The 22,792-nt window shown below is 52.0% G+C and overlaps 2 protein-coding genes across 3 annotated transcripts in view; one reads left to right on the top strand and one right to left on the bottom strand.

Moving 5' to 3' along the window:
* ERN2 (endoplasmic reticulum to nucleus signaling 2) overlaps positions 1 to 11,686 on the top strand; it is a 20,593-nt gene extending 8,907 nt beyond the window's left edge. The window contains exons 9-22 of one of the 2 annotated variants that reach the window (XM_032605049.1): positions 1,558 to 1,636; positions 1,729 to 1,876; positions 1,988 to 2,109; positions 2,793 to 2,948; positions 3,218 to 3,386; positions 7,942 to 8,026; positions 8,165 to 8,354; positions 8,434 to 8,533; positions 8,608 to 8,807; positions 10,058 to 10,205; positions 10,294 to 10,421; positions 10,945 to 11,068; positions 11,150 to 11,217; positions 11,302 to 11,686. In XM_032605049.1, coding sequence (XP_032460940.1) covers positions 1,558 to 1,636; positions 1,729 to 1,876; positions 1,988 to 2,109; positions 2,793 to 2,948; positions 3,218 to 3,386; positions 7,942 to 8,026; positions 8,165 to 8,354; positions 8,434 to 8,533; positions 8,608 to 8,807; positions 10,058 to 10,205; positions 10,294 to 10,421; positions 10,945 to 11,068; positions 11,150 to 11,217; positions 11,302 to 11,514 — 1,930 coding nt within the window. In that variant the 3' untranslated portion in view covers positions 11,515 to 11,686. The remainder of the gene's footprint in view (positions 1 to 1,557; positions 1,637 to 1,728; positions 1,877 to 1,987; positions 2,110 to 2,792; positions 2,949 to 3,217; positions 3,387 to 7,941; positions 8,027 to 8,164; positions 8,355 to 8,433; positions 8,534 to 8,607; positions 8,808 to 10,057; positions 10,206 to 10,293; positions 10,422 to 10,944; positions 11,069 to 11,149; positions 11,218 to 11,301) is intronic. The other variant, XM_032605050.1, reaches the window with a different exon arrangement.
* On the bottom strand, positions 11,628 to 22,792 carry PLK1 (polo like kinase 1). The gene is made up of 10 exons (XM_032605051.1): positions 21,654 to 22,792; positions 20,775 to 20,943; positions 19,864 to 20,008; positions 18,774 to 18,867; positions 17,199 to 17,418; positions 14,058 to 14,213; positions 13,018 to 13,095; positions 12,662 to 12,816; positions 12,377 to 12,559; positions 11,628 to 12,130 (listed from the first exon to the last, which is right to left on the bottom strand). Exons 1-10 carry the CDS (start codon positions 22,059 to 22,061, stop codon positions 11,924 to 11,926), a joined length of 1,815 nt encoding a protein of 604 aa, XP_032460942.1. The 5' UTR covers positions 22,062 to 22,792; the 3' UTR covers positions 11,628 to 11,923.

The following is a 22,792-nucleotide window of genomic DNA, read 5'->3' as shown; positions in this document are numbered from 1 at the left end:
ATATGACCCTTCCTTGCAACACCAAATACATTAGTGTCCCCATCTTGGGGAGCCGGGAGACAGACTAGGAAAATTGGGGATTATCCGTTCTTTCAGTTCATCCCACAAATATTAATTGAGCACTTGCTATGTAGCAATTGCTTGCTAGGCTCTGGGAGTACAGTAATACAGCCAGTGTTCCTACCTACAGAAATCTCAGAGTCTAGTGGGGGAGACAGGTATGTAAAGACATAATCATAATATGGTATGATAAAGGATGAGATAAGAGAAGTATAGGGTGTCATGGGAATGTATAGGAAGGGTACTGAAATCAAGACTGGGGCAGAAGGTAATCATAGAAAGCTTCCTAGAGGAAGGGACCTATAAGTTGAAACCTAAAGGATGAAGAGGAAACGAGAGAGAGAGAGAGAGAGAGAGAGAGAGAGAGAGAGAGAGAGAGAGAGATCATGGCAACCAGGGAACAGATTAAATTAACAAAATAAATAAGGCTGGAGCACAGCTCTGAGCACAGAATAAGGTCTGAGGCTGCTAAACAGGGATCTTGTAGGATCATTTAAAGGGTTTGGGACAAGGCTAAGGAGAAGCCACTAGAGGGTTTTAGGCAAAGAAGTGATTTGATCATATTTTCATTTCAGAAAGATAACTGGCGGCAGTGTGAAGAGTATCTTAGAGTTGTGGGGAGGAAGTGTTCACAGAATATTGCATTAGTTCAGGCAGGAGATGAAGACACTTTGGACCAGGGCAGAAACGCTAGAGATGGAAATAAGTGGAGGGTAACAGATATTAAGAGGAAAAACCAGTACGAATTTGGTGATTAGAGCAAGGAGTCAACCATTATGCTCAGGTTTCTAGAGGCACGTGAGTGCGGTCGTTTTCAAAGGTAGGGAGCACTGGAGGAGGAAGTGGTGGGGGTGAGGAGGAAGTGGGGGAAGAAGGGGGGAGGAAGTGGGGGAAGAAGGGGGAGGAGCAGCTAAGGAATGAGGAGATGAGTTCAGATTTAGAAGATTGAGCTCATGGAAGAGGTCTGGGCTAGAAATAGATTTAGAAACAATGACTATAGAGCTTGTTATCAGTTAGCTTTTGCTATATAACAAATCAGCCCCAAAATTTAGAGCTTCAAAACAAACAAACATTCATTATTTTTCAAGATTCTGTGGGTCAGCTGGGTGGTTTTCTGGTCTGAGCAGCCAGATGGTGGCTTGGCTGGGCCTGGACAATCTAGAATAGCTTCACTCAGCTCTCTCGTAGTTGGTGGACTATTTAGCCTATGGGATGTCAAATGAGGTCTCTCATGCCCCCGCAGACTAGCCTGGGTTTTCTTCTTTGGTGGTCCCGGGGTTCCAAAGAACCCCATGAGAGGGCAAACTCCAGTGCACAAGCATTTCTCAAGACTGTGTTTGTGTCACATCTGCTATTGTCTCACTGGCCAAAGCAAGTCTCTTGGCCCAGCCCAGAGTCAGTGTGGGCGGGGATAATACAAGGACACGGGTACTATGGTGACTGAAACTACCCACCACCATCACTCATTCTTCTCCCCCTTTTCCTCTCCCCCACTAGGATGACGCTGTATGTGGGGAAGGATGAAGCTGGCTTCTATGTGTCTAAAGCACTGGTTCACACAGGGGTGGCCCTAGTGGTGAGAAGGGTTCTCTGAGGGGCTGGAAAGAGGGGATGGAGCAGGAGAGAAGTCTCCCCCCACCACTCCTGACTCTCCACCTTCTGCCATAGCCTCGTGGACTGACCCTGGCCCCCACGGATGGCCCTACCACAGATGAGGTGACACTCCAAGTCTCAGGAGAGCGAGAGGGCTCACCTAGCACTGCTGTCAGATACCCCTCAGGCAGTACGGCCCTCCCTAGCCAGTGGCTTCTCATTGGTGAGACCCCCTCTACCCAAATTTAGAGTAGATAAAGGACCTGTGAGCTCAGTTTATGAGCTGGAAGGCTGAGATCACCTCCAACGCATTGACATTTTCCCTGCCCCTTAGGACACCATGAGCCACCCCCAGTCCAGCACACCACCATGCTGAGATTCCATCCCACGCCAGGGAGTGGGACTTCTGGGACCAGACCCTCAGGGGGCACCCAGGCCCCAGCTCTCTTCTTGGAGGTCAGTGCTAGAGGGGCAGAGGGCATGGGGGGAGGTGCGGCAGCGGGCGGGGGCAGCCCTTGGACCTTTTCCTCAGGCTTCTAGGAATAACATTCGGGGGTGGGTCAACTGACCTCACAATTTCTCGGAAGGAAAACTTTCATTTGTTGTTATTGCCAGAAGAGTGTTAGAAGTGTTAAAAAGATATTGGCTATCTAAATTGTGAAACATGGGTCACAGTTTTCTTTATTCTTCTTCAATTTAAAGTTTACAAAATATTTATCAAGTGAGAAAATGAAAACGGAAAAACTATAAAAGCATGTCCTTCTGGGAGAGGACTGGACAAGAGTTGCCAATAGTTCAAGTTTAGAAGGAACAGGCATGACCTGGAAACATAATTCTCAAATCTGGTTGCTTATCAGAATCACCTAGGAGCCCACTCCAACGCCCCCTGAATTCAGAATCTCTGGAGGTAGATATCTGAATTTTTAGTGATACCCCAGGAGATTGCTTGTCCTCAGCTAGGTCTGAAAGACCAGTCTACTGGGGCACCATGGTGTTTCAGCACCATGGAGAGTGCCAGGTTTCCCACCACTCACTCCTCACCCCTTCAGCTAAGCCCAGCCCTATACTGGGTCATGAAGAAGGGTTAGGGGTTCCACAGTGGGAGGGGCTTCTAAGAGTGAAAGGTTCTTTGTCCCCAGCTCCTGAGCCTGAGCCGGGAGGAACCTTCGAACCTGGAGCTGCATCCTAAAGAGAAAACCCCAGACCTGCATCCAGGACTGGGACCCCAAGACCTGCTGGCAGCCAGCCTCACTGCTCTCCTCCTGGGAGGATGGATTCTCTTCCTGATGAGGCAGGTAAGCCCATCATCCCTGGCCTCAGGCCCATCTCATGGTCTTCCTAGGGGGAACTCTGGTCCTCCTCTCCAAGACCACTTGGCAACTTTCTCCCTCACCCAGATCCAATTCTGCCCCCTGCTGTCCTCTTAGCAGCTCCCAGAGCCCTTGATACTGTGCTCTTTATGCCAGTGCTCCAGGGACAGGCCATCTCAGGCACAGCTTCTGGGCCCATCATGGGTCAGGGGCTGGCCAAGGCTGGGCCCTCTTAGGCCCCCATGTTTCAGCAGCAGCAACAGCAGCTGGCAGAGAAGCAGTGGCAGCAGGCCTCCCTGGCACCTGCAGGCCCTTCTCACATCTCACGGGATGCTCAGTCTCAGCCCTCCGGGGCCACCCCACGGAGCCGCAAGGGGTTTCAAAACCCCCCAGAGCAAGACCAGCCACTTGAAGACCCCGAAGGTGAGCTTACATGAACAGGAAAGGACAAAGTCAGGGACAAAAGAGAGGGGAAGGTTTAGCTTCAAAGTCGGTGGATTAGAAGCCACTATAGTGGGGTAGCCAGGCCTAAATGAGTTAATAGGAGAGAACGTCAAATAGTGCCTGCTATGTAGTTGAGCCCTCTAAAAATGTTTGCCATCATTTTTACTGTTGTCGTTATGCTCAAGGACCCTGCATGCAGATAGAACTGGGTATAGATCTAACTCTACTAACTGTTAACTTTGATGAACTGCTTCACTCCTCTGAGCTTCAGTTCTCTCATCTGTCAAATGGGAATGATAACACCCACCCCATGACATCACTTCATGACGAGAGGTTACATCACCATTACTATTAAATCAGACTATGTGATGTTACTAATATTTGTGTTAAAATAACATCATATTTGGTAATAATAATAGTAAATCACCTAGGTACCATTTTGTTCCTTTTCTCTTTAGGGCTTTTTATTTTTTAAACGTTTCTCTTCTCTTTTCTCAATTTCATCCTATAAACAAGCCCTTTCAAGCTTCCTCTGGATTCTGTGGGATGTCCCGGGGGAACTTCCACATGCTTTTAGTGGTCAGTCCAGGCTACTTCTCTCCTGTTTCTTTGGCTCCGGGCTGGGCTGGCCTCAGCCCTTTGTGTGAACTGCTGCTGGACCCTCCTGTCACTGCTCAAACCACTGCCTTGGAGCCTTGGAGCCACTCTGCTGTGTCCTTAACTCAGCGTGAAGTCCGCCCCATGCTTGGCGTGCGGCTCCCGTGCTGCTCCCAAAGTTCCCCCTTGCGTTCGCCTCCCTGTGCTGAGAGGGAAGCAGCTCTCTTCCTCGGGGCTCAGCTCTTGTAGAAAGCCCCCCACTGCCTAGTTGCCTGAGCCCTGAGAGCTGCAGTTCCAGTCACTTTACTGGCTCTGGGTGGGTCCAAGTAATACTCACCCCACTGCACCCTGAAACACTCATCTCCTTGGACCTTCTGACTCGAGCCAAGTCTTCCCCAGATGACCCAGACTCCACCTTGTCCCAGGTGGTTCTCGTCAAATGACCTCGCTGTTCCTCCTGCCATCGTCGTTCAGGTGTCCCTCACGACCCCGGTCCACGGTCCCAGTCACTGACAGGATGGAATTCCTTCCCCAGACGTCTCAGTCCCCTTGTGAGTCCGCAGATACCAATAATCCTCAGAGGAGGAGAAAAAAAGATGTTGAATCCCAGCCCTGGCTCATCCTTGATATATAAAACACTTAAACTTCTTTACTCACTATAAGAAAATAATCAAAGTGATATCAGTGCTTCAGGACAAGAATCCCAGCTAGAGCTTGGTACCTTTGTTACAAAACTCAGTGGTAACAATCTCTTTATAATACTGGATTCCCTCTGGAATTGAAAAGAAATCTTTCTATTTCTTTCACTTTCTTCATTTAAAGTTTTCATAAACTTTACTTTGGTGTTTTCATGACCTCTAGGCAAAGCCAGGAAAGGACAGGCTGTTACTAGGCTCTGTGATAAATGCTGTGATGGGGTTGGGGAGGATACAGGGAGCTATAGGAACACAAAGGAGGGGCATGTAGCTCAGACATGGGGACATGGGAATTGTCCTGAAAGGCAAGTCTAAGCTGTGATCCCAAGGATAAGAAGGAATTACCCAGGTGAACAGGGAGGAGGGGGACAGCAGCAGTCCAGGTGGCACCAGTAGCACAGGCGAAGGTTCAGAGATGAGAGGAAGCAGGGTATACATTCCGGAAGCTGAAAGGAAGGTGGCAATCTCATGCTCATGGGTAGGTCAGGTGGATAAAGTAAACAAGTGAAGCAGCCACGTAGGAGAGAGAATAGGGCGTGATGGGACTGTGGTAAACTGGAGAACAGGTGCTCGGGCTCAGCCTGCCTTGCTTACTGCTGCAATCTCGACCCAGAGCATGGCTCAGGGAATATCTGTTGAGCCAGTGACTGAGTGGCCACTGCAGGTTCTTAAACAGCCCTTCTCAACTCAATAAATATATATGGAGTGAATATGTGCCGAGCAGGTGTGAGGAACAGGCAGAATTAATAGGCTGGGACTTGCCCATCCAATAGGCAACAATATGGAGTCCAGTGTATCAAAAATCTTTAGTGCAGGGAGAGTCAAATAAACGAATGTGGCAGATGGCAGAAAAGCTTCGAGAACCACTCTCCAAAAAAGCCCCCGCCACACTGGCACCATGTGGCAGCCTATTCTTATTCTTAGGACATCTATGTCAGGAACTCTGACCTTGGAAATCTTGCTTCTCCTCTTGGTGCGGGAACGTTCCTCGGGACCTTTTTATGGTTCACAAAATCTACAGTGGAGTCCTGTCCCACTCTCATTTAACCTCCACAAATCCATCTACACGTGCTTGGCTGGGTGTCCTCCAGGACCACCGGCTACATGGTACGTTCAGCGGCAAGTGGGCGCAATCAAGCCTGAACCAGAGTTAACACTGAGAGCTAACATTTATATAGCGCTTACTGTGTACCGGGCACTTTCCTAAATGCTGTGCGTGCATGAACTCGTAGGATCGTCACAACATTTTTGTGAGGTGGATACTATCATAACGCTGATTTTATGGAAGAGAAAATGAAAGGTTCATGGCACCCCACCCCAGACTCACAAAGCCAGTAAGTAGCAGCTCAGGAACTCAAAAGCAGGTCAACTCTGGGATGTTGCCTCTGTTTGCATTTTGGCAATACCCATGAAAACAGGTGACCAGTTTAATGGTTTCCCAACCCGTGTACAAGAAGCAACACAATACATCACATGTTCTTGAGGTTTTCAGAGGGAATTCTGACTGTACACTGCTTCCCCATCATGTGACGACTTTTGATTACTTTAGAACTTCTCTCCTGCATTTGCTGCTTCTCCATTATCATGATATAGAAGGCTGAGCAAATGGTGAATATGTTTGTGCAGACTGAGCCTCCCGGCTCATTATTATTATTTTTAAAAACTTATTTTTGGCTGCATTGGGTCTTCGCTGCTGCGCCCATACTTTCTCTAGTTGCGGCGAGTGGGGGCTACTCTTCGTTGCAGTGCACAGGCTTCGCGGGCTTCTCATTGCGGTGGCCTCTGGTTGTGGAGCACGGGCTCTAGGTGCGTGGGCTTCAGTAGTTGTGGCACGCGGGCTTAGTTGCTCCGTGGCATGTGGGATCTTCCCGGACCAGGGCTCGAAACTGTGTCCGCTGCATTGGCAGGCAGATTCTTAATCACTGCGCCACCAGGGAAGCCCCCCGGCTCATTATTTCTGCATTCAGGGCCAGAGGTCTGGCCTCCATCCCAGCATTGAGGGTGCTCCTGAATCTAGAGTTAGTTCTGAATCTAACCCAGAAAGCACATAGCAAGTCTTCACCTCATGCCAAGGGCATCCAGAGCAGGGAAGGCAGACACGTAAGAGACCGGAAACGCAGCAGAACGAAGCAAGTGGTACAGAAGAGGGGTCGGAAGTGCTCAGGGACCCTCACCTGGAGCCAGATGATCATGGCTGGTTCAAATAGGCTTTCCCGCAGCTCTGTCCCTGCTTCCTGAGCTGCCGGAGAGACAGGCCCATCTTACTTGTGGGCGATGTGCTTCCAGCAAGGCCCTGGGCCCACACGCCTGAGTGTCCATGGTATACAAATTTCGGTTACTGCTTGCATCTTGTCAGGAGATGAGAGTGACTGTTTAAGCCAATAATCCAGAGCAGTGCTGAGGGACAGCTTAATACTTTTCTCACTGATCCCTGATGCTGATTTTCATTTGCTTTTCCTAGAGCTGATTAGAGAGACTAAAGCTGACAGCTCTTCCTAAGGAGAGTGTTCTCAGGGCCACGGAGGGGCACACAACTCTAGGGGCGCCAGATACACTTAGCTGTGAGCATGGGGCCCCTTGGATCTGAGCAAGGTGCAGCTTGGTGCATTGTGAGGGGTCTCTCGCAAGCAACCCAAAAGGAAGAGCAGTAACAGTCCAACCCCATCCTTCTTAACAGGAAACCAAGGCCTTCTGGGGAATCCCTGCTGCCCTAGAACTAACTCTGGGACAGCTCAGCATCCAAACGCCCACTGACCCCGCCCCGCCCTCTTCCAGGACAGTCTTTTCTGCAATAGCATTCACCCTCCGCACGCTTACGGCTGCCAAAACTCACCTTCCTGTTTGAAGCGAATTCCTTAGTTAAAAGGGTTTATAACTGGTGGAAGTGGGTAAAGGAAAGAAACCTGGGCAGAAGATGCCAAAACAGGGAGAAGGATAAAAGAGGACAGTAGAGTGAACCTCTCCCCGACCCTTTCTTCCATTAATCGTCACGATAATATTGTGCAGGATCCTTGACATAGGTCCCACTTTACAGATGAGAGGACCAGGGCACAGCGGTGAAGTCACTCGCCCAAGTTCACACGGATTGAGTGGCAGCACGAGACACTGGACCCAAGCAGTCTGGCACCAGGCGGGGCGTGGAAGGGGGAGGCCGGAGAAGGGCCGAGGTGGGGGAGCTGGGACTGGGCAGGGTGGCGACCTTGGGCAGAGGCTCCCTGAGACCCCCCCTCCCCTCCCCCCAGCCGAGCAGCTCACCGTGGTGGGGAAGATTTCCTTCAATCCCAAGGACGTGCTGGGCCGCGGGGCAGGCGGGACTTTCGTTTTCCGGTGAGCGGCAGCCAGGAGCCAGGCTGGGGATGGCCACCGTCCCTTGGAGAGCCATTCTTTCCGAGAACCCCCGAGGTGAGCACAGTTCCTAACCTTTGCCTTCGTCTGCCCTCTGGACCTCCGCTCGCCACCTCCTAGGGGACGGTTCGAGGGGCGGGCCGTGGCGGTCAAGCGGCTCCTCCGTGAGTGCTTCGGCCTGGTCCGGCGGGAGGTGCAGATGCTGCAGGAGTCTGACAGGCACCCCAACGTGCTCCGCTACTTCTGCACCGAGCGGGGACCGCAGTTCCACTACATCGCCCTGGAGCTCTGCCGGGCCTCGCTGCGGGAGGTGAAGCCTGTGCTCAGGGGTGGGCGGGGGGCAGGGTCCTGGGCCGCGGGGTGACGCTCTGCCTCTCGCTGCTCCCCAGTATGTGGAACACCTGGAGACGGACCGCTGGGGCCTGGAGCCCGGGATGGCGCTGCAGCAGCTGATGGCGGGCCTGGCCCACCTGCATTCCTTACACATAGGTACCGGCCCCTCCCGCCCTCCATCCAAGCTCCCGACTCCCCCCTCAGCTCTCAGCTCTGCTCCGCTCTCACAGTGCACCGGGACCTGAAGCCTGGCAACGTCCTCATTACGGGGCCCGACAGCCAGGGCCGAGGCAGAGTGGTCCTCTCAGACTTTGGCCTCTGCAAGAAGCTGCCCGCTGGCCACTGCAGCTTCAGCCTCCGTTCAGGCGTCCCCGGTACAGAAGGCTGGATGGCACCCGAGCTCCTGCAGCTCCTGCCCCCAGACAGCCCCGTGAGTCCTCCCGCCGCCCCAGGCCACAGGAATCATTCCCTGCCCAGTGCCTCTCCTGTCTGGGCCCGCTGTGTGACCTTCAGTCACTCCTCCAAGCCTGTTTCTTCATCTGTAAAGTGGGGATAATTCCTCCCTTCTTACCTAGGGTATGGTTCTCAACCAGGGATGATTTTTGCCACCTTTGGGCAATGTCTGGAGACATTTTTGGATGTCACACTTGGCAGGGGAAGGGAGGCTTGTTACTGCCGTCTAATGGGCAGAGGCCAGGGATGCTTGCGAAACATCCTACAATGCACAAGACGGTCCCCCAGGACGAATTATCTGGTCCAAAATGTCAGTAGTACTGAGGTTGAGAAACTCTGAACTAGAGAATAGTTTTCATCTCTACTGTGATGCACAATCACTGGGGAACTTGAAAAAAATTGAGGTGCCCAGGCCCCACACCCAGTAGCTGACCCCCAGTGACTGTAATGTGTAGCCAGCGTGGAGAGCCACCCAGATGCGGAGGGTTTGGGGGAGCATCACATGAGGTGATATAACTGGAGCACAGAGCAGTGTCTGACCCCCAGAGACACTTGAGTTGGAGACCCCAGGATTATAGATTTTTGAGTTGGTGTGTAGGGGAAAGTCAGAGGCATGGATGAGAGTAACACACCAGGCAAAGCCACCCCACCCCTGAAGTTTAGAGAAAGCTAGGATTGGCAACCTGGAGGCCCAAGGACCAAAGCACTGATGTTAGGAGCCAGTGCAGGTTTTGATTTTTTAAATTAGCAGCCAATATTTTAACTTCTGGGAAATTGCACATGAAAGTCTAGATTTCTGGATTCACTTGGAAAATCAAAGCTCTGCCACCGAGAAAGTCCCCTGGAGGCAACCAGCTGGAGCTAAGTGCCAGTGGCCATGTGTGGACAGGGCCAGCAACAGATCATACAGTCCTCACCGCTGCCTGACCGCCTCATGCGTGCCCAGCTTCACTTGGTTTGTGCTGCCCACCAGACCTGGAGGAATGACACTTGGAAACCTAAACTAGAGGCTCAGTAGGGGCAGAGGTTTTGGATGAAAACCGTGGGTCCCTTTCAACAGTGCAGAGGGGAGGGAATCTAGGGCCAAGAGGGTGCCTCTTGGGAAGCGTCCTTGGGTCCTAGTCCGAGCCAGATCCCCAGCTGCCATATCAGCCCTGGGGAGAATGTAGCCCGGCAGACTTCCTGGAGCAGAGACTTCCTCCTTATGCTTGTCCCTCTGGCCCCCAGACCAGCGCAGTGGACATCTTCTCTGCAGGCTGCGTGTTCTACTATGTGCTTTCCAGTGGCAGCCACCCCTTCGGAGAGAGTCTTTATCGCCAGGCAAACATCCTTGCAGGCTCTCCCTGCCTGGCTCACCTGGAGGAAGAGGCCCACGGTGAGGGGGACCTGGGCTGGCAGAGGAGGGAGGAAGCAGGGCAGAGCCTGCGCGGGCCTGAAGCCGTCCCTCCCTCTTGCCCCTACAGACAAGGTTGTTGCCTGGAACCTGGTGGAGGCCATGCTGAGCCCCCTGCCACAGGCTCGTCCCTCTGCTCACCAGGTGCTGGCCCACCCCTTCTTTTGGAGCAGAGCCAAGCAGCTCCAGTTCTTCCAGGTCAGGAGGAAATCTGGGGAGCGGCCCCAGAAAGTCCCAAGTTTGGGTCCTGAGCAACAAGAGAGGGGAAGCCAGATTGGTTGGGGGAAAAGAGACTCGTCTACCTGTTCCAGGCAGCCCAGATCCTTATCTCAATCAAGGCAGAGCCCAGACTCCCGAACACTGCCATCCTGGCACTGCACGGTCTCCTCAGCACTGCTTCCCCAGCCCAGCTGCCCCTCATGTGAGGCTAGGCCCTGTTCCTTTCAGCCCTAGTCGTCACTCCTGCTATACTCGTGCCCAGACAGCCCATTCCACTTGTGTGACCTTGAGCCTCTTTGCTCATCTGTAAAACGGGGACGACAGCACCTCTGTCACCAGTTGGATTACACCCCGCACAGCACAGAGAAGCCACACTCCATAGGAGGCAATAATACTTACCCTAACCCGAGCAGCTTCGGCTGCTGCACTGCCCCAGCCATAGGACACTCCTGGCCTGTGGCCTCCGAGCCCGCTCAGGAGGCTCAGGAGCTGTGGGTCCTAGGACGCCAGCGACTGGCTGGAGAAGGAGCCTGAGCAGGGGCCGCTGGTGACGGCGCTGGAGGCGGGTGGCACTGAGGTGGTCCGGAGTGACTGGCACAAGCACATCTCGGTGCCGCTGCACACAGGTAGAGGCCAGACTCCGGTGGCCCGGGAGGCCGAGGGGAGCCCAGTGGGGACGGCTGTGCCAACGACCTCCCCGTCCACAGATCTGAAGAGGTTCCGGTCATATAAGGGGACGTCGGTGCGAGACCTGCTCCGTGCTGTGAGAAACAAGGTGTGTTCCAGGGCTTGGGAGGGGCCTGGAAGGTGGGGAGGCCTGGTCCAGCTAAGCCCGGGCTCTCTGCTCCGACCCCTCCAGAAGCATCACTACAGGGAGCTCCCGGCCGAGGTACGGCAGGCGCTGGGCCCCGTCCCTGACAGCTTCGTCCAGTACTTCACAAACCGCTTCCCACGGCTGCTGCTCCACACGTACCACGCCCTGAGGAGCTGCGCCTCTGAGAGCCTCTTCCTGCCCTACTATCCGCCGGCCTCAGGGGCCCAGGAGCTGAGCCTGGGAGCTGCTGGGAGCTGAGCTGGCCTGGCGTCGAAAAGACCAGCAGAGGCTGGGCCGCCAGGGACGCCAGAGCAACAGTGTGGCTGGAACCCGGGTGCCAGGCACCCCTCGGGGAACACAAGAAGAAAAAGGAAGATTCATATATGTTTAATGTAATATAAAGGCAAGGGAAAGACAGTCCCGAATTCAATAGCAATATTCTGTACAATTCATATGGTAGGGTTGAGAGGGAAGGGGAAGCGGCCTCAGAACCCACACCGGGACATGTACAAAAATAACTTACACAGCAGCCCCACCTGCAGGGATGATGGAGCTTCCACCCCAGCCCCCAGGGCTGGGGGACACCCCATGAAATAGGGATCTAACCACCGTGGGCCGAGGTGCTGGTGGGGGGGAGGAGGGTGCCAGTCCAGGGGGGTGGGGGGGGCTACGAGGAGGCCTTGAGGCGGTTGGTGGCCGAGCGTGAACTCAGCAGCTTGTCCACCATGGTGCGAGCATAGCGCAGCCGGCTGGCCAGCTCCTTGGAGCAGCCATACTCCTCCAGGAGGCTCAGACGGTACGTGCGGAAGTCCCGCTTCTCGTCGATGTAGGTCACGGCAGCCATCAGCGGGCACAGGATGAGTTTGGTGTGGTCCTGTGAGGGCAGGAGGGGAACGGGTGGACGGACAGGGGGTTACTGGTGATTGAAGTTCCCAGCTGCCTGTGTGCCTTGGCGGGAGTAGAGGGAAGATATCCCAGTCGATGGGGGGGGGGGGGGCATTTCACTCCCTTCTGCTGACGCTGCCAAGGACAGGTCCTGTGCCTCCCACTCCCCACCCAATGCCGTGGGCCGCTGAGAGGCACAGATACCCGGCCCCAACCCTCCAGGGCCGCAGCTCACCTGGAAGAAGTTGATCTGCACGCAGCCGTTACTGAGGTGCAGAATGATGGCGCTGCGGGTGCGAAACCAGGTACGCAGGTAGGGTAGCCGGGCTAGCTCGTCACCTTCCCGGGGCGTGATGTTGGCACCCGCCTTCAGCAAGTGTTCGCTCATGTAGTTTCGGAAATACTTGAGGAGGGTTATCTGGTTGGAAAGTGAGGGAGGGTGTCCGGAGTTAGAGCCTGTCCCCTGGCAAAGCCCTCACTCCCGGCCAACAGCAGCCCACGCGGGCCAGCCAGCACTCACCTTCTTTATCAGGGAGTTGGGATGGGAACTCACGGTGAGGTAGGACTCCGTGCCATCACGTTCAATGTACTGCAGGCTGTCGCCGTCGTTGTAGAGGATGAGGCGTGTTGAGTCGTTGAAGAGCACTCCCACGCTGTTGTCACACAGCTGGTACCCTAGTGGTAGGTGGAGGGAGGCCTCAGAAAGGGGCCATGGCGGGCAGGGGGCCGTTAGGGGCGGGGACTAGTAAGCCTGGGATGGAGACAGGAGAGTGTCGAGAGAAGAGGACGTGGGAGCCAAGAAAGGCAAGAGCCTGTAACAACTCGAAGGGCTGCTAGGCGGCACCTGAGCCACCACCACAGCTGGGAGAAACCTACCAAGGCCATACTTGTCCGAATAGTCCACCCACTTGCTGACCCAGAAGATGGGGATGCAGGCGGGATCCTCAGCCTCCTCTGGGACAGAAACAGACAAGAAGATCGATCAGCACCAGCCTCTTCCCCTCTGGTCCACTCAGGCGGCCCACACCAGGGAGCTCAGTCAAGAGGCCTGGAGCCCTCTGCCAGCAACAAGTTTAGACGGGCAGCACTGAAGCAGAAAGTTACAGTGCAGAGCGCCGAGTCCACTCATGCATTCAGCTGGCCCATTTAACAAAGGCCCGCTGTGTGCCAGACACCGGTACAGGCAGCGGGCAATGACAAAACCCAGCCCTCCCTGAGCCTGCATTCTGGCTCTAGGGATAGAGACCAATCAAAATAAATGTCCACAGAATATGTAAGTTACTTCTATCATGGTGCAAATCAGTGAGTTTTAAATGATTAAAAAATTGTGAGAAGACAGACAATCCCAGATACGTGAAAATGTTACGTTCTGTGCATGTGACGATCCCTTCTTTTAAATACAATAAACAAATACGGAAACTTTAGAATGTGTTAGATGAGAAGTGTTGTGGAGAAACAAGGCAAGTAAGAGGAGTGGGGGCAGGGAGATGATCATGGAGGTGACTCTGGCGCAGACACGTGAAGGCAGGGAGTGTGAGCCTTGCAGTGATCTGGAGGAAGTGCTTGCCGGGAGAGCAAAGGCCCCAAGGCTGGAGCACATCTGGGTCTGTTATTTCCACTGTCTTGAAGGCTACAGAGGGATCCTCTGAGCAGAGGAGACAGTGTGAGCCAATGTATACAGGCAGCACGTGGGGGTGCTGGAAGGTGGGGCGCTTGTGGAGACAGAACAGATGAGTCAGAAAAAGGAAGGGGCCTGACCATGGAGGGCCTGGGCCAGTAGGCTAACTTGTTTGCACTGTAATGTACAGGAAATGCGGGAAGTAAAGGTATTACGGAGCCAGGGGCCTGGACAAGCCACCAGCACTCCGGGGCTGACTTCCCTGCCCTCTCCAGACGCCCCGGCCCGCAGTGCCCACCTTGCCTCACCAGCCCCCGCTCTGAGGGCTTGGAGGCATTGACGCTGTGCAGCTGCTGCAGCATGTCACCGAGGTGGCAGTCGACCGCCTCGCTGGCCTCCCGCACCGCTGGCTCCTCTTTTTCCCGGGGACGCTCGGGCATGGGGTTCTCCATGCCTGGAAGGAGATGAAACAGAGTCATTAGCTGGGCAAAAAGGCCGCAGGTTGGGAGGGCCCAGGATCCCCGGCCACAGCTGGTACTGCCCCCAGAGAAAAGCTCTTTGCGCTGCCACTGCTTTAGGTAGGTGCCAGGTTATTAGAGCAGCAGCTGCCCTGCTCATGTGACAGCACCTGGTACTCACTCATTGGTACCTCCAGGGCCAGGCCAAGCCCTGTAGGAAGGCTCATGGCCACACAGAGCCATAGAGCTTCGGACACTCAGACCTCTAACCCAATGCTGGGCCCTGCAGGGCACCTCTGGTCACTCAGGGAGACAGCTAGAAGGCGTGAGCAGCTTGGAGCTGCCTGGCTTCAATCCAAGAATTAAAAGCATCTTTTGCATCCAGGAAAATGGAAGGGCTCAGTAAATCACAACCCATCAGCAAGATGGATTAAGCAGGCATTTAATGAAAACATAAGAGATTTTTTCCACCCTAAAATTTGCTTTATGTACTTACATGTGACTGAAATCTGAAAAGATAGATACACACTGAAATTTTAACATCAGTTATATTTGGGTGGTAGAAGCATGGATTTTTATTGTCTTTAGGCTTAAATGTTTCTTTCCCCACCAACATGTGCTAGTTCTCCTTGTGTAATATGAAATTCTTAAGATATTTAAAGATATGAATTTTCAATTGAAAAAATCTATGCTGTGATAAGGACTTAATTGTGGAATAATAACATATTTGGGACTTGCTTTAAAAACTCTAGCAAGGGAGTTCCCTGGAGGTCCAGTGGTCAGGACTCGGTGCTTTCACTGCCGGGGCCGGGGTTCAATCCCTGGTTGGGGAAGTAAGATCCCGCAAGCCACACAGCACGGCCAAAAAAAAAAAAACAAACAAAAATCACAAACAAACAAAGAAACCTCTAGCCAAAAAAGGGGGAAGAAGGTGGAAAAGATAAAAACAAGTATGGGCAAATGTTGGTAATTATTGAAAACAGATGATGAATAAATGGGGATTTATGTATTCCAAAAAAATTTCACCCTTATTTTGGCTACGTTTTGAAGAATGCTTTATGTTCAAAAATTAAAACCAAAAGAAAAGAAAAGCAATCCTTAAAATAACAATATTACATTATAGCTCCAAGATTAAATATCCATGAGTCCATATTGACACAAATAACCAAATAAATAAATGGGAGAGAAGTGACAGCTCTTCCTTACAGGAGAACTCCAATTAATGGATGTAAAAGGAACAAGAAAAGGAGAAAAGTCACCATTAGAATACCACAGTAATAATTGCTGCAAGCAAGATCCACCATGGATGCTAAAATCAGTAGGCTAAAGTCTGAGAAGAAATAGAATCCTTTCAAATTAACTCCTCACAAGGTATTAATTAATCACAAAAGGAAAAACAGTAACTCTGCACTGGAGGTACCACCTTAACCAAGTGATCACCAATAAAAGGGAATAGTAATATAACCAGTGAAAATATCAAAAATTAAAGCCTAAAGAAAAAAGTAATCCTTAAAATAGCAGTATTATAACTGAAACAAATGAACTCATTTGGTGCTATATCCACACAGAGAAATAAAGTTTTTCAAGTGGCACTTTTTTTTCCAAGTGAAATATATTCCAAAGACAAATAGAACTGCAAGAAAATAAACATCATTTCATAACATACTTTATAGATGTTGAAAATTCATGTATATAATGTAAGGAAAAAGGGTTTTCAGTGTAAGGAAAAAAAATACAAGTATAGGGGCTTCCCTGGTGGCACAGTGGTTGAGAGTCTGCCTGCCGATGCAGGGGACACGGGTTCATGCCCCGGTCTGGGAAGATCCCACATGCCGCGGAGTGGCTGGGCCCGTGAGCCATGGCTGCCGAGCCTGCGGAGCCTGTGCTCTGCAACGGGGGAGGTCACAACAGTGAGAGGCCGGCGTACCACAAAAAAAAAACAAGTATAAAATTAAAGAAGTAAAAATCCTATAATATTATATTTAAATCAGAGACTTATAAATTACCAAAAGAAAATTAAAGTAGTAACTTCACAGTGAAGAAAAAGATTGCTGTAAGAGAAGTTTCATCAATGTTAAATTTCCTGAACTTGATAACTGTGTCCTGTGCTGTGGTTATGTAAAAGAATTGTTTTTAGAAAATATACACTGAAGTATTAAGTAGTAAAGGCCAGAATGTGTACAACTTACTATCAGATGGTTTGGGGAAAGAAATTTAGATCTATATATGAGAGAGATAAAGTAAATGTAGAAAAATGTTAATTGGTGGAGAAAAGGGGAAACAAGATACAGGAAGTTTTTATCTATTCTCACTTTTCATAATTTGAAACAATATCAAAATAAAATGTTCAAAAAGTGTGAATCAGAAACAGCAGCGTAAATTCAAGGTCCCTGCCCCCTTCCCAATTATGTATTTCCTAATTCTGTTCTCTGAAGAGATCTAGAAACAATGACAACCCAAACAATGGGATGTGGTTTTGTAAGAAAATGTCCATCCTTTTAAAGAGATGCATGCTGAAGTTTATGGGGTAAAATGACAAGATGTCTGAGATTAACTTCAAAAATACTTCAAAGGAACAAAAAAGGAGTGATGGAGCAAACATGACAAATCTTGATAAGTGTTGAGTCTGGTGGGGATGTGGGGTCTACTGCATTGTGCTCTATGTGTACACCTGAAAAATTTCAACATTTTTTCCCAAAGAACCATGCAAGGTGATATTAGCAATTTTTTAAAAATACAGTATTTTCAGGAATGGCGTTCAGCCACTCTCTTCTTTTGGGGGCATGACGGGTCTGATTCCGCCATGGTTAAGGTCTGCCTTTCCTGACAGGGCTGCGGGGAAGGGCATTTTGCCACATGAGGATGGGGACCACGTATTCAAGGACTGGGGCCTGCCTTACCACACACCTGAGCTATGGGGACCATCCATTCACACACCTGAGGCCTAGGCTCTCTTGGGGTCTACCCAGACCCCGGTTTACCTTTATTGAGAACAGTGAGAGGCTTCCGGCTGTTGGGGTCCAGGCTACTGGGAGCAATTGAAAACCTGGGCGGAATGGTGAGGCAGGTGATGGGGAGGCGGGCAGGGATATAGCCAGAAGTGAAAAACTCGTCATCGAGCAGCTCCTGAATGGTTGGACGGGCAGTGGGATCTGTCTGAAGCATCTTCTGGATGAGGGAGGCAGCCACGGGGTTGATGTGCTGGAGCAGAGAGGGAGAAACGTAAGTAGGATGTGGTGGGGGACCTGAATGCAGCACTGCCACAAAGAAGCTGCAGCCCCGGCCTCGGCCTCAAATATGCCAAGTTCAGCAGTTGAGTCTGGTGGGGATGTGGGGTGCCAAATTTCCACTAGCAGCTTTACTGAGTTCACAAGTGTCAACCTAAGTTGTGAGAATGACAATTTCTCCTTCCTCTTGAGGTCACTTTTCCCCAAAATTTGCTCTTGCATAATTCAGGTTGCTCACCACTAGAGCAGCACTTGAGAACACAGGCTTCGAAGTCATAATGACCTGTTTTAAGTCCCATTTCTGTCCCTTAATACTGGCTGTGACAACTAACCCAACTTTCTGGGCCTTTGTAAATTCATCTATAAAATGGGGACACAGCACCAAGCTTGCTGCCCTGGTGAGGAGATCCAAACCCAGTGCAGGTCAAATGCACACTAATATTCTAGCATCAACTATGCACTTACTATGTGCCAGCAAAATATTCTAAGCACTTCATATATATTAGCTCATTTAACCCTCACAGAAACACCCAGGGGGTGAAGATCTCTATCACCATCCCTCTTTTGCAGATGGGGAAACTGAGGCACAGAGAGGTTAAGTGCCTGAGAACACACCCCTAGTGAATGGTAGAGCCAGCACCCACACGGGGGCATAGTCAGCTGCCAACACCCACACTCAGAACCACTCTGCTCTGTCCAATAAGTGACCCTTTATGACAGAGTCAGTCCATCTGTCCTTATGGAGACAGGGCTCTTGGCTTCACACAAGGCAAAGACATCAAACTGGAAAGCAGCCGGATGCCAGGCTGCTGCAGGCTATCCCTCTCAATGCACTCATGCTGGTGGTTGCGAAGCACAGCGGTTCGCAATTCTGTGAGCGCTTATTGTGTGCAAGGTGCTCTGGGGTAAGGACTCCATTTTATAGATGGGAAACTGCAGCTCAGAAGATTCAGGCCATTTGTCTATTGTGATCTGGGTGCTAAGTGGCAGGGCCCATCTGAATCAAGACAGTCCACTTCCAAGGCTTAAGCAGCACGTCTCTGTCTGCCTTCTACTTCCTTTATGCTCTCTTTGTTTTACACATCTTTTGGTTTATCTGCCCAACCTTTGAGAACCTACAAACTCTCTTCCCCAAGAAAAAAGGCTTTTGTGCACATACGTCAGGTTTTGTATGCAATTTCAGACAAGGACCCTCTAAAGCTCTTATGGCTACCCTAGGGGTAGGACTGACCCACCTCTGTCCCCAGGATATGGCTGGGCTCAGTAAATAGCTTTGGGGGGGGGGGAAATTAAATAAAATAAATGTAAACTTAAAGTGTTTTTAGTCACCTTGGGAATACTGTACTCATTCTTCTTGATCCGGAGGTAGGTCTCTTTTAGGCAAGAGGTCTCAAAAGGTGGTTTGCCCACTAACAAGGTATACCTGTAAGCACAAGGAGGGATTTGGCTCAAGGCTCCTAACCAAAACCCAGACGCTGGAGGAATCCTCTCAGGGCCAGAAAGGAAGTCAGACATCTTCTGGACATTCACTATGACTCTCAGGTCCCGGAGGACAGTCCGCAAGTCCACTGAACAGCCCCAGAAGCCAAGACACTGGCAGGGAGGAGTCCTCAGTAGAATACAGGTGATGAGACTCGGTTCTCATGGGCCAGTGACTTTTCTGCTATAGCCTACACTACAGCAGGGCTCCAGAGACTGCCAGCCAACACAAAACAGGTCAAAGCAAGTGGGCTACTTGCTCCTACAGAGGCAGCTCCACGGTTAATAGCTCTGTACTTAAGGCTGCAAGTTTTCATTTGAAAAAGTTCCACTGCAATGAAGGAGGAAAGCCACTGCGACAACTCATTTCTAACTCTCCAGTACCCAGGGCGACCATGAAAGGGGTGACACCTGAACAGGCCCAACTCTCTGCCTACCACCCACCCACCTCTGATGGCCTTGATCCAGACAGACCACAGGACCTCCTCCTGCCAGCTATAACTCCTGGCCTAACTCCTCCCACCCACTGCTGCTTCCTAGATCAGTGGTGCTAATACTTTATTGTGCATGGAAAAGCTCAAGGGTCTTAAAATCCAGATTCTGATCCAGTCAGCCTGGGTCCTGAGATTCTGTGTTTCTAACAAGTTCCTAGGTAATGATGATGCTGGTCTGCCATATTTTGAATAGCAAGGGACTAGAGCAAGTTTGTGGAGACCTTCCCGCCCCCATTCCCCAGACCCATGGCCCAGGCTGCAGGAATCCTAAAGGATACACCAGTGAGAAGAAAAGATATGGAAATGAGGCTTCCTTTTGGATCAGTCTGTCCTCTGGAGCAGCCTTCCCAAAGGCAGAAAGGTCTACAGGATAAGGTCTGCCAGGTGAGACATCCAAAAAGGCCTCTGCTGAGGCTGGGTGGGTCCTGAGACAACTCCCAACTTACATGATACACCCAATGGACCACACGTCCACCTCGAAACTGTGCCCTTTCTTGCTCAGCACCTCAGGAGCTATGTAATTAGGAGTCCCGCACAGGGTCTTCTTCCGTTCCCCGTCATACTCGACTTTGGTTGCCAGTCCAAAATCCCCTGGGACAGAGGGAGGAAGAGGGGGTACTCAGATGCTAGCATCTGTCATCTGTCAATGCGGACAGCTGGTTCAGGTGTAACCATCAAGAACCAGGGAAGTTTGATCCCTCAAGCCTCTAGTTCTTGTGTGCAGCAAGGCGTGCTCAGGAATCTTCCCACCATGCTAGCCCCAGGGAGGGGCTTCCCAGAGACCCTCCTCACCCCCTCCCTTAGAAAGGAGGGCTTTGCTTCTAAAAGGGAACTGGTAGGGATAGCAAACGTCACATGCCTTCAGGGATTAAGCAGGTAAATGTCAAGATGGCTACTTGGCAAGTTTGTGAGGAAGTGATAGGGAGGGGTGGGGATTGTGACAAAGCAGAGGGCATCTAAAGGGAACAGCTGCTTTTCAGTCTGGCAAAGAGCTGCCCCTGTACTGCTGGAGCACCCAACTGTTTAAAAGGAGCCCCAAATTCAAAATCAAGCCTCCCGATTTAAAAAAGTGAAAACAAATTCAAATCCTTTTTTTTTTTTTTTTAAATAATACTGTATAGGAGAGCACACACACCCAAAACTGCATCTGCAGGCAAGCCACTGGCTTTTGGCTCTTTGTTCTAAATTTCTGTACTAAAGAGAGGCTTCTAGAGGCAATCAACAGCCCAGACTTCCTACCATCCTCTTCCTCCCTCCCTTGTCTCCTTCCGACTTCCTCTCTCCCTCCCTCTCTCCCAGCTCCTCCTCATTCCCATTGAGCGTAGTGTCAAGTGTCCCTGCAGGCCCAGCTCCTCACCTATTTTCACCTCCAGATCCTCGTTCAGGAAGAGGTTGCCCAGCTTGAGATCTCTGTGAATAACGCGGTTTCGATGCAGGTACTGGCACCCAAGGACGATCTGACGCAGATAGTAGCGGGCCTCGGGCTCGGTGAGTGCTTTCCTCCGCTTGTGCAGCTCCAGGAGAGACTGGGCGGGGGAGGGAAGGAGGAGTGGGGAGTGGGTACTCAGGCCCAAGGCAGGGAGGGGGTGTCATTAGGTGAAGGCAGCCCAGGACCCTACCGCCCATTCCTTCTCCAGGACAACTACGATGTAGACTCTCCCCTAAGCCAGGCCACAACCGTTCATAGCACCCCCTCTCCCACCAGCTCCCTCCCAAGTCCCTTACCTGAGACCCCTCTCTCAGCCCACTCCGGAAGCTCAGAGTCCCCTGTATCCCTGCCCCGGGCCTCTTCGCAGCAGCAGATCCCTTTCCTGACTCCTCTCCTCCCCGAACCTACTAAGTCTGGCTCCAACTACTTTCTGCCTGACCCAACCCCAGTCCGGAGGTTCGGGTCCACAGCACCCCTTACCTAGCAACTCCGGAAGCCCTGGCGTCCATTAGCAGGGTTCTCCCGCGACCCGCACCTCCCCCACTCAGCCCAACTCCCAGCGTCCGGGAGCCGCCTTCCCTAGAGGCAATCTGACCCGGGCTCCACTTAACCGGCACCCCCTCTCCTAGAGGCCCCAAATGGCAAGCACCTCTTTCCCCGAGACCTTCTCCATCCCCAGCTCGAGGTTCCCAGCACCTCCTCCCCAGCAGCTCCGAGCCCCGGGGCGCTCCTTCCCCAGCAGCTCCGGGTGCGGGCGCCCCAACCCCGGTCCCCAGGCAGCTCCAGTCCCCCAGCAGCGACACTCACCCTCCGGCGGCAGAGCTCCAACACCACGAACACAAAGTCGTTGTCCTCGAAAAAGCCGTGGAAGCCGACGACGTGCTGGTGAGCGAGGCTGCGGTGAATGGATATCTCCATGGACATCTTCTCCTTCTGGTGCGGTTTGAGCAACAGCGACTTAGGCACGATCTTGCCCGCAAACACCTCCTTAGTGTCCGCGTCCGAGATCTCGAAGCACTTGGCAAAGCCACCCTTTCCCAGAAAGCGGCCCCGCAGATAGCGCCGCCGGCTGCGCGGGTCTACTAGGACCTCCGGGATCTCTTTCGCCGGCGGGGCAGCCGCTGGGGCCCCGGGAGCTGCAACTCCAGGGACCCCGACTTTCCCTGGATCGGCTGGTGCCCGCGCCAGCTTCCCTGCAGTTGCCGCCGCACTCATGTTCCCGGAATTGCTCAGCGGACCTAGCAAGGTCTGGGCAGAGGCTTGGCAGGGCTCTGCTCCTCCTCGAATTCAAACGCGGCGCCGGGAACGTTACAAAAGCCTACGCGCTACTGATTGGCCGCGGGGATTTAAAATCCAAACCCGCCCGCCGCGCGGCATTCTGGGAGCTCTCTGCACTGCAGCCGCCTTTAAACCCGTACCCAGCCCCCGGGGGAGAAGCTTGATTGACAGGGACTCGCGGACCGAAGACACGTGGGATGCCTGGGAAACCAAACCCGGTGCGGGGACGCCGAGACCCAGGAGGGGGGAAGTTAAAGGTTTCTCCCTTTCTTGGCGGCCGGGGGAGCTCCTGCAGTTCACAAGCACCTCCTCCAGGAAGCTTTTCCTAGCACCTTCCTCCACCCCTCACGCCACCTTCTAGATTATAAACTCTGAGAACAGAGACCTGGCAGCGCCAAGAGAGAGCTGGCAGAGCCCGAGTACCCACCTCCGAGGTCATCAACTCTCTTCCAAGTCACCCCAATAAACTAAAATCTAAGTAAAAAGAGGATGCTTGCCAGGCAAATGCACCTTCAAGACAAATTCCCTACTCCCCTCCTTCAAATAACAGCAGGGACCACTAGCATCACCATCACCTGGGAGCTTGTTGTTAGAAAGGCCAAGATTCAGGCCTCAACGCAGACCTCCCAATTCAGAATCTACCCAGTGATTCCCACACATACTGAAGT

This window comes from Phocoena sinus, chromosome 15 (genome assembly GCF_008692025.1).
Source record: "Phocoena sinus isolate mPhoSin1 chromosome 15, mPhoSin1.pri, whole genome shotgun sequence".
Taxonomy (NCBI): Eukaryota; Metazoa; Chordata; class Mammalia; order Artiodactyla; family Phocoenidae; genus Phocoena; species Phocoena sinus.
The sequence above is the reverse complement of the archived record's forward strand: the minus strand, read 5'-3'. Positions and strand labels throughout refer to the sequence as shown.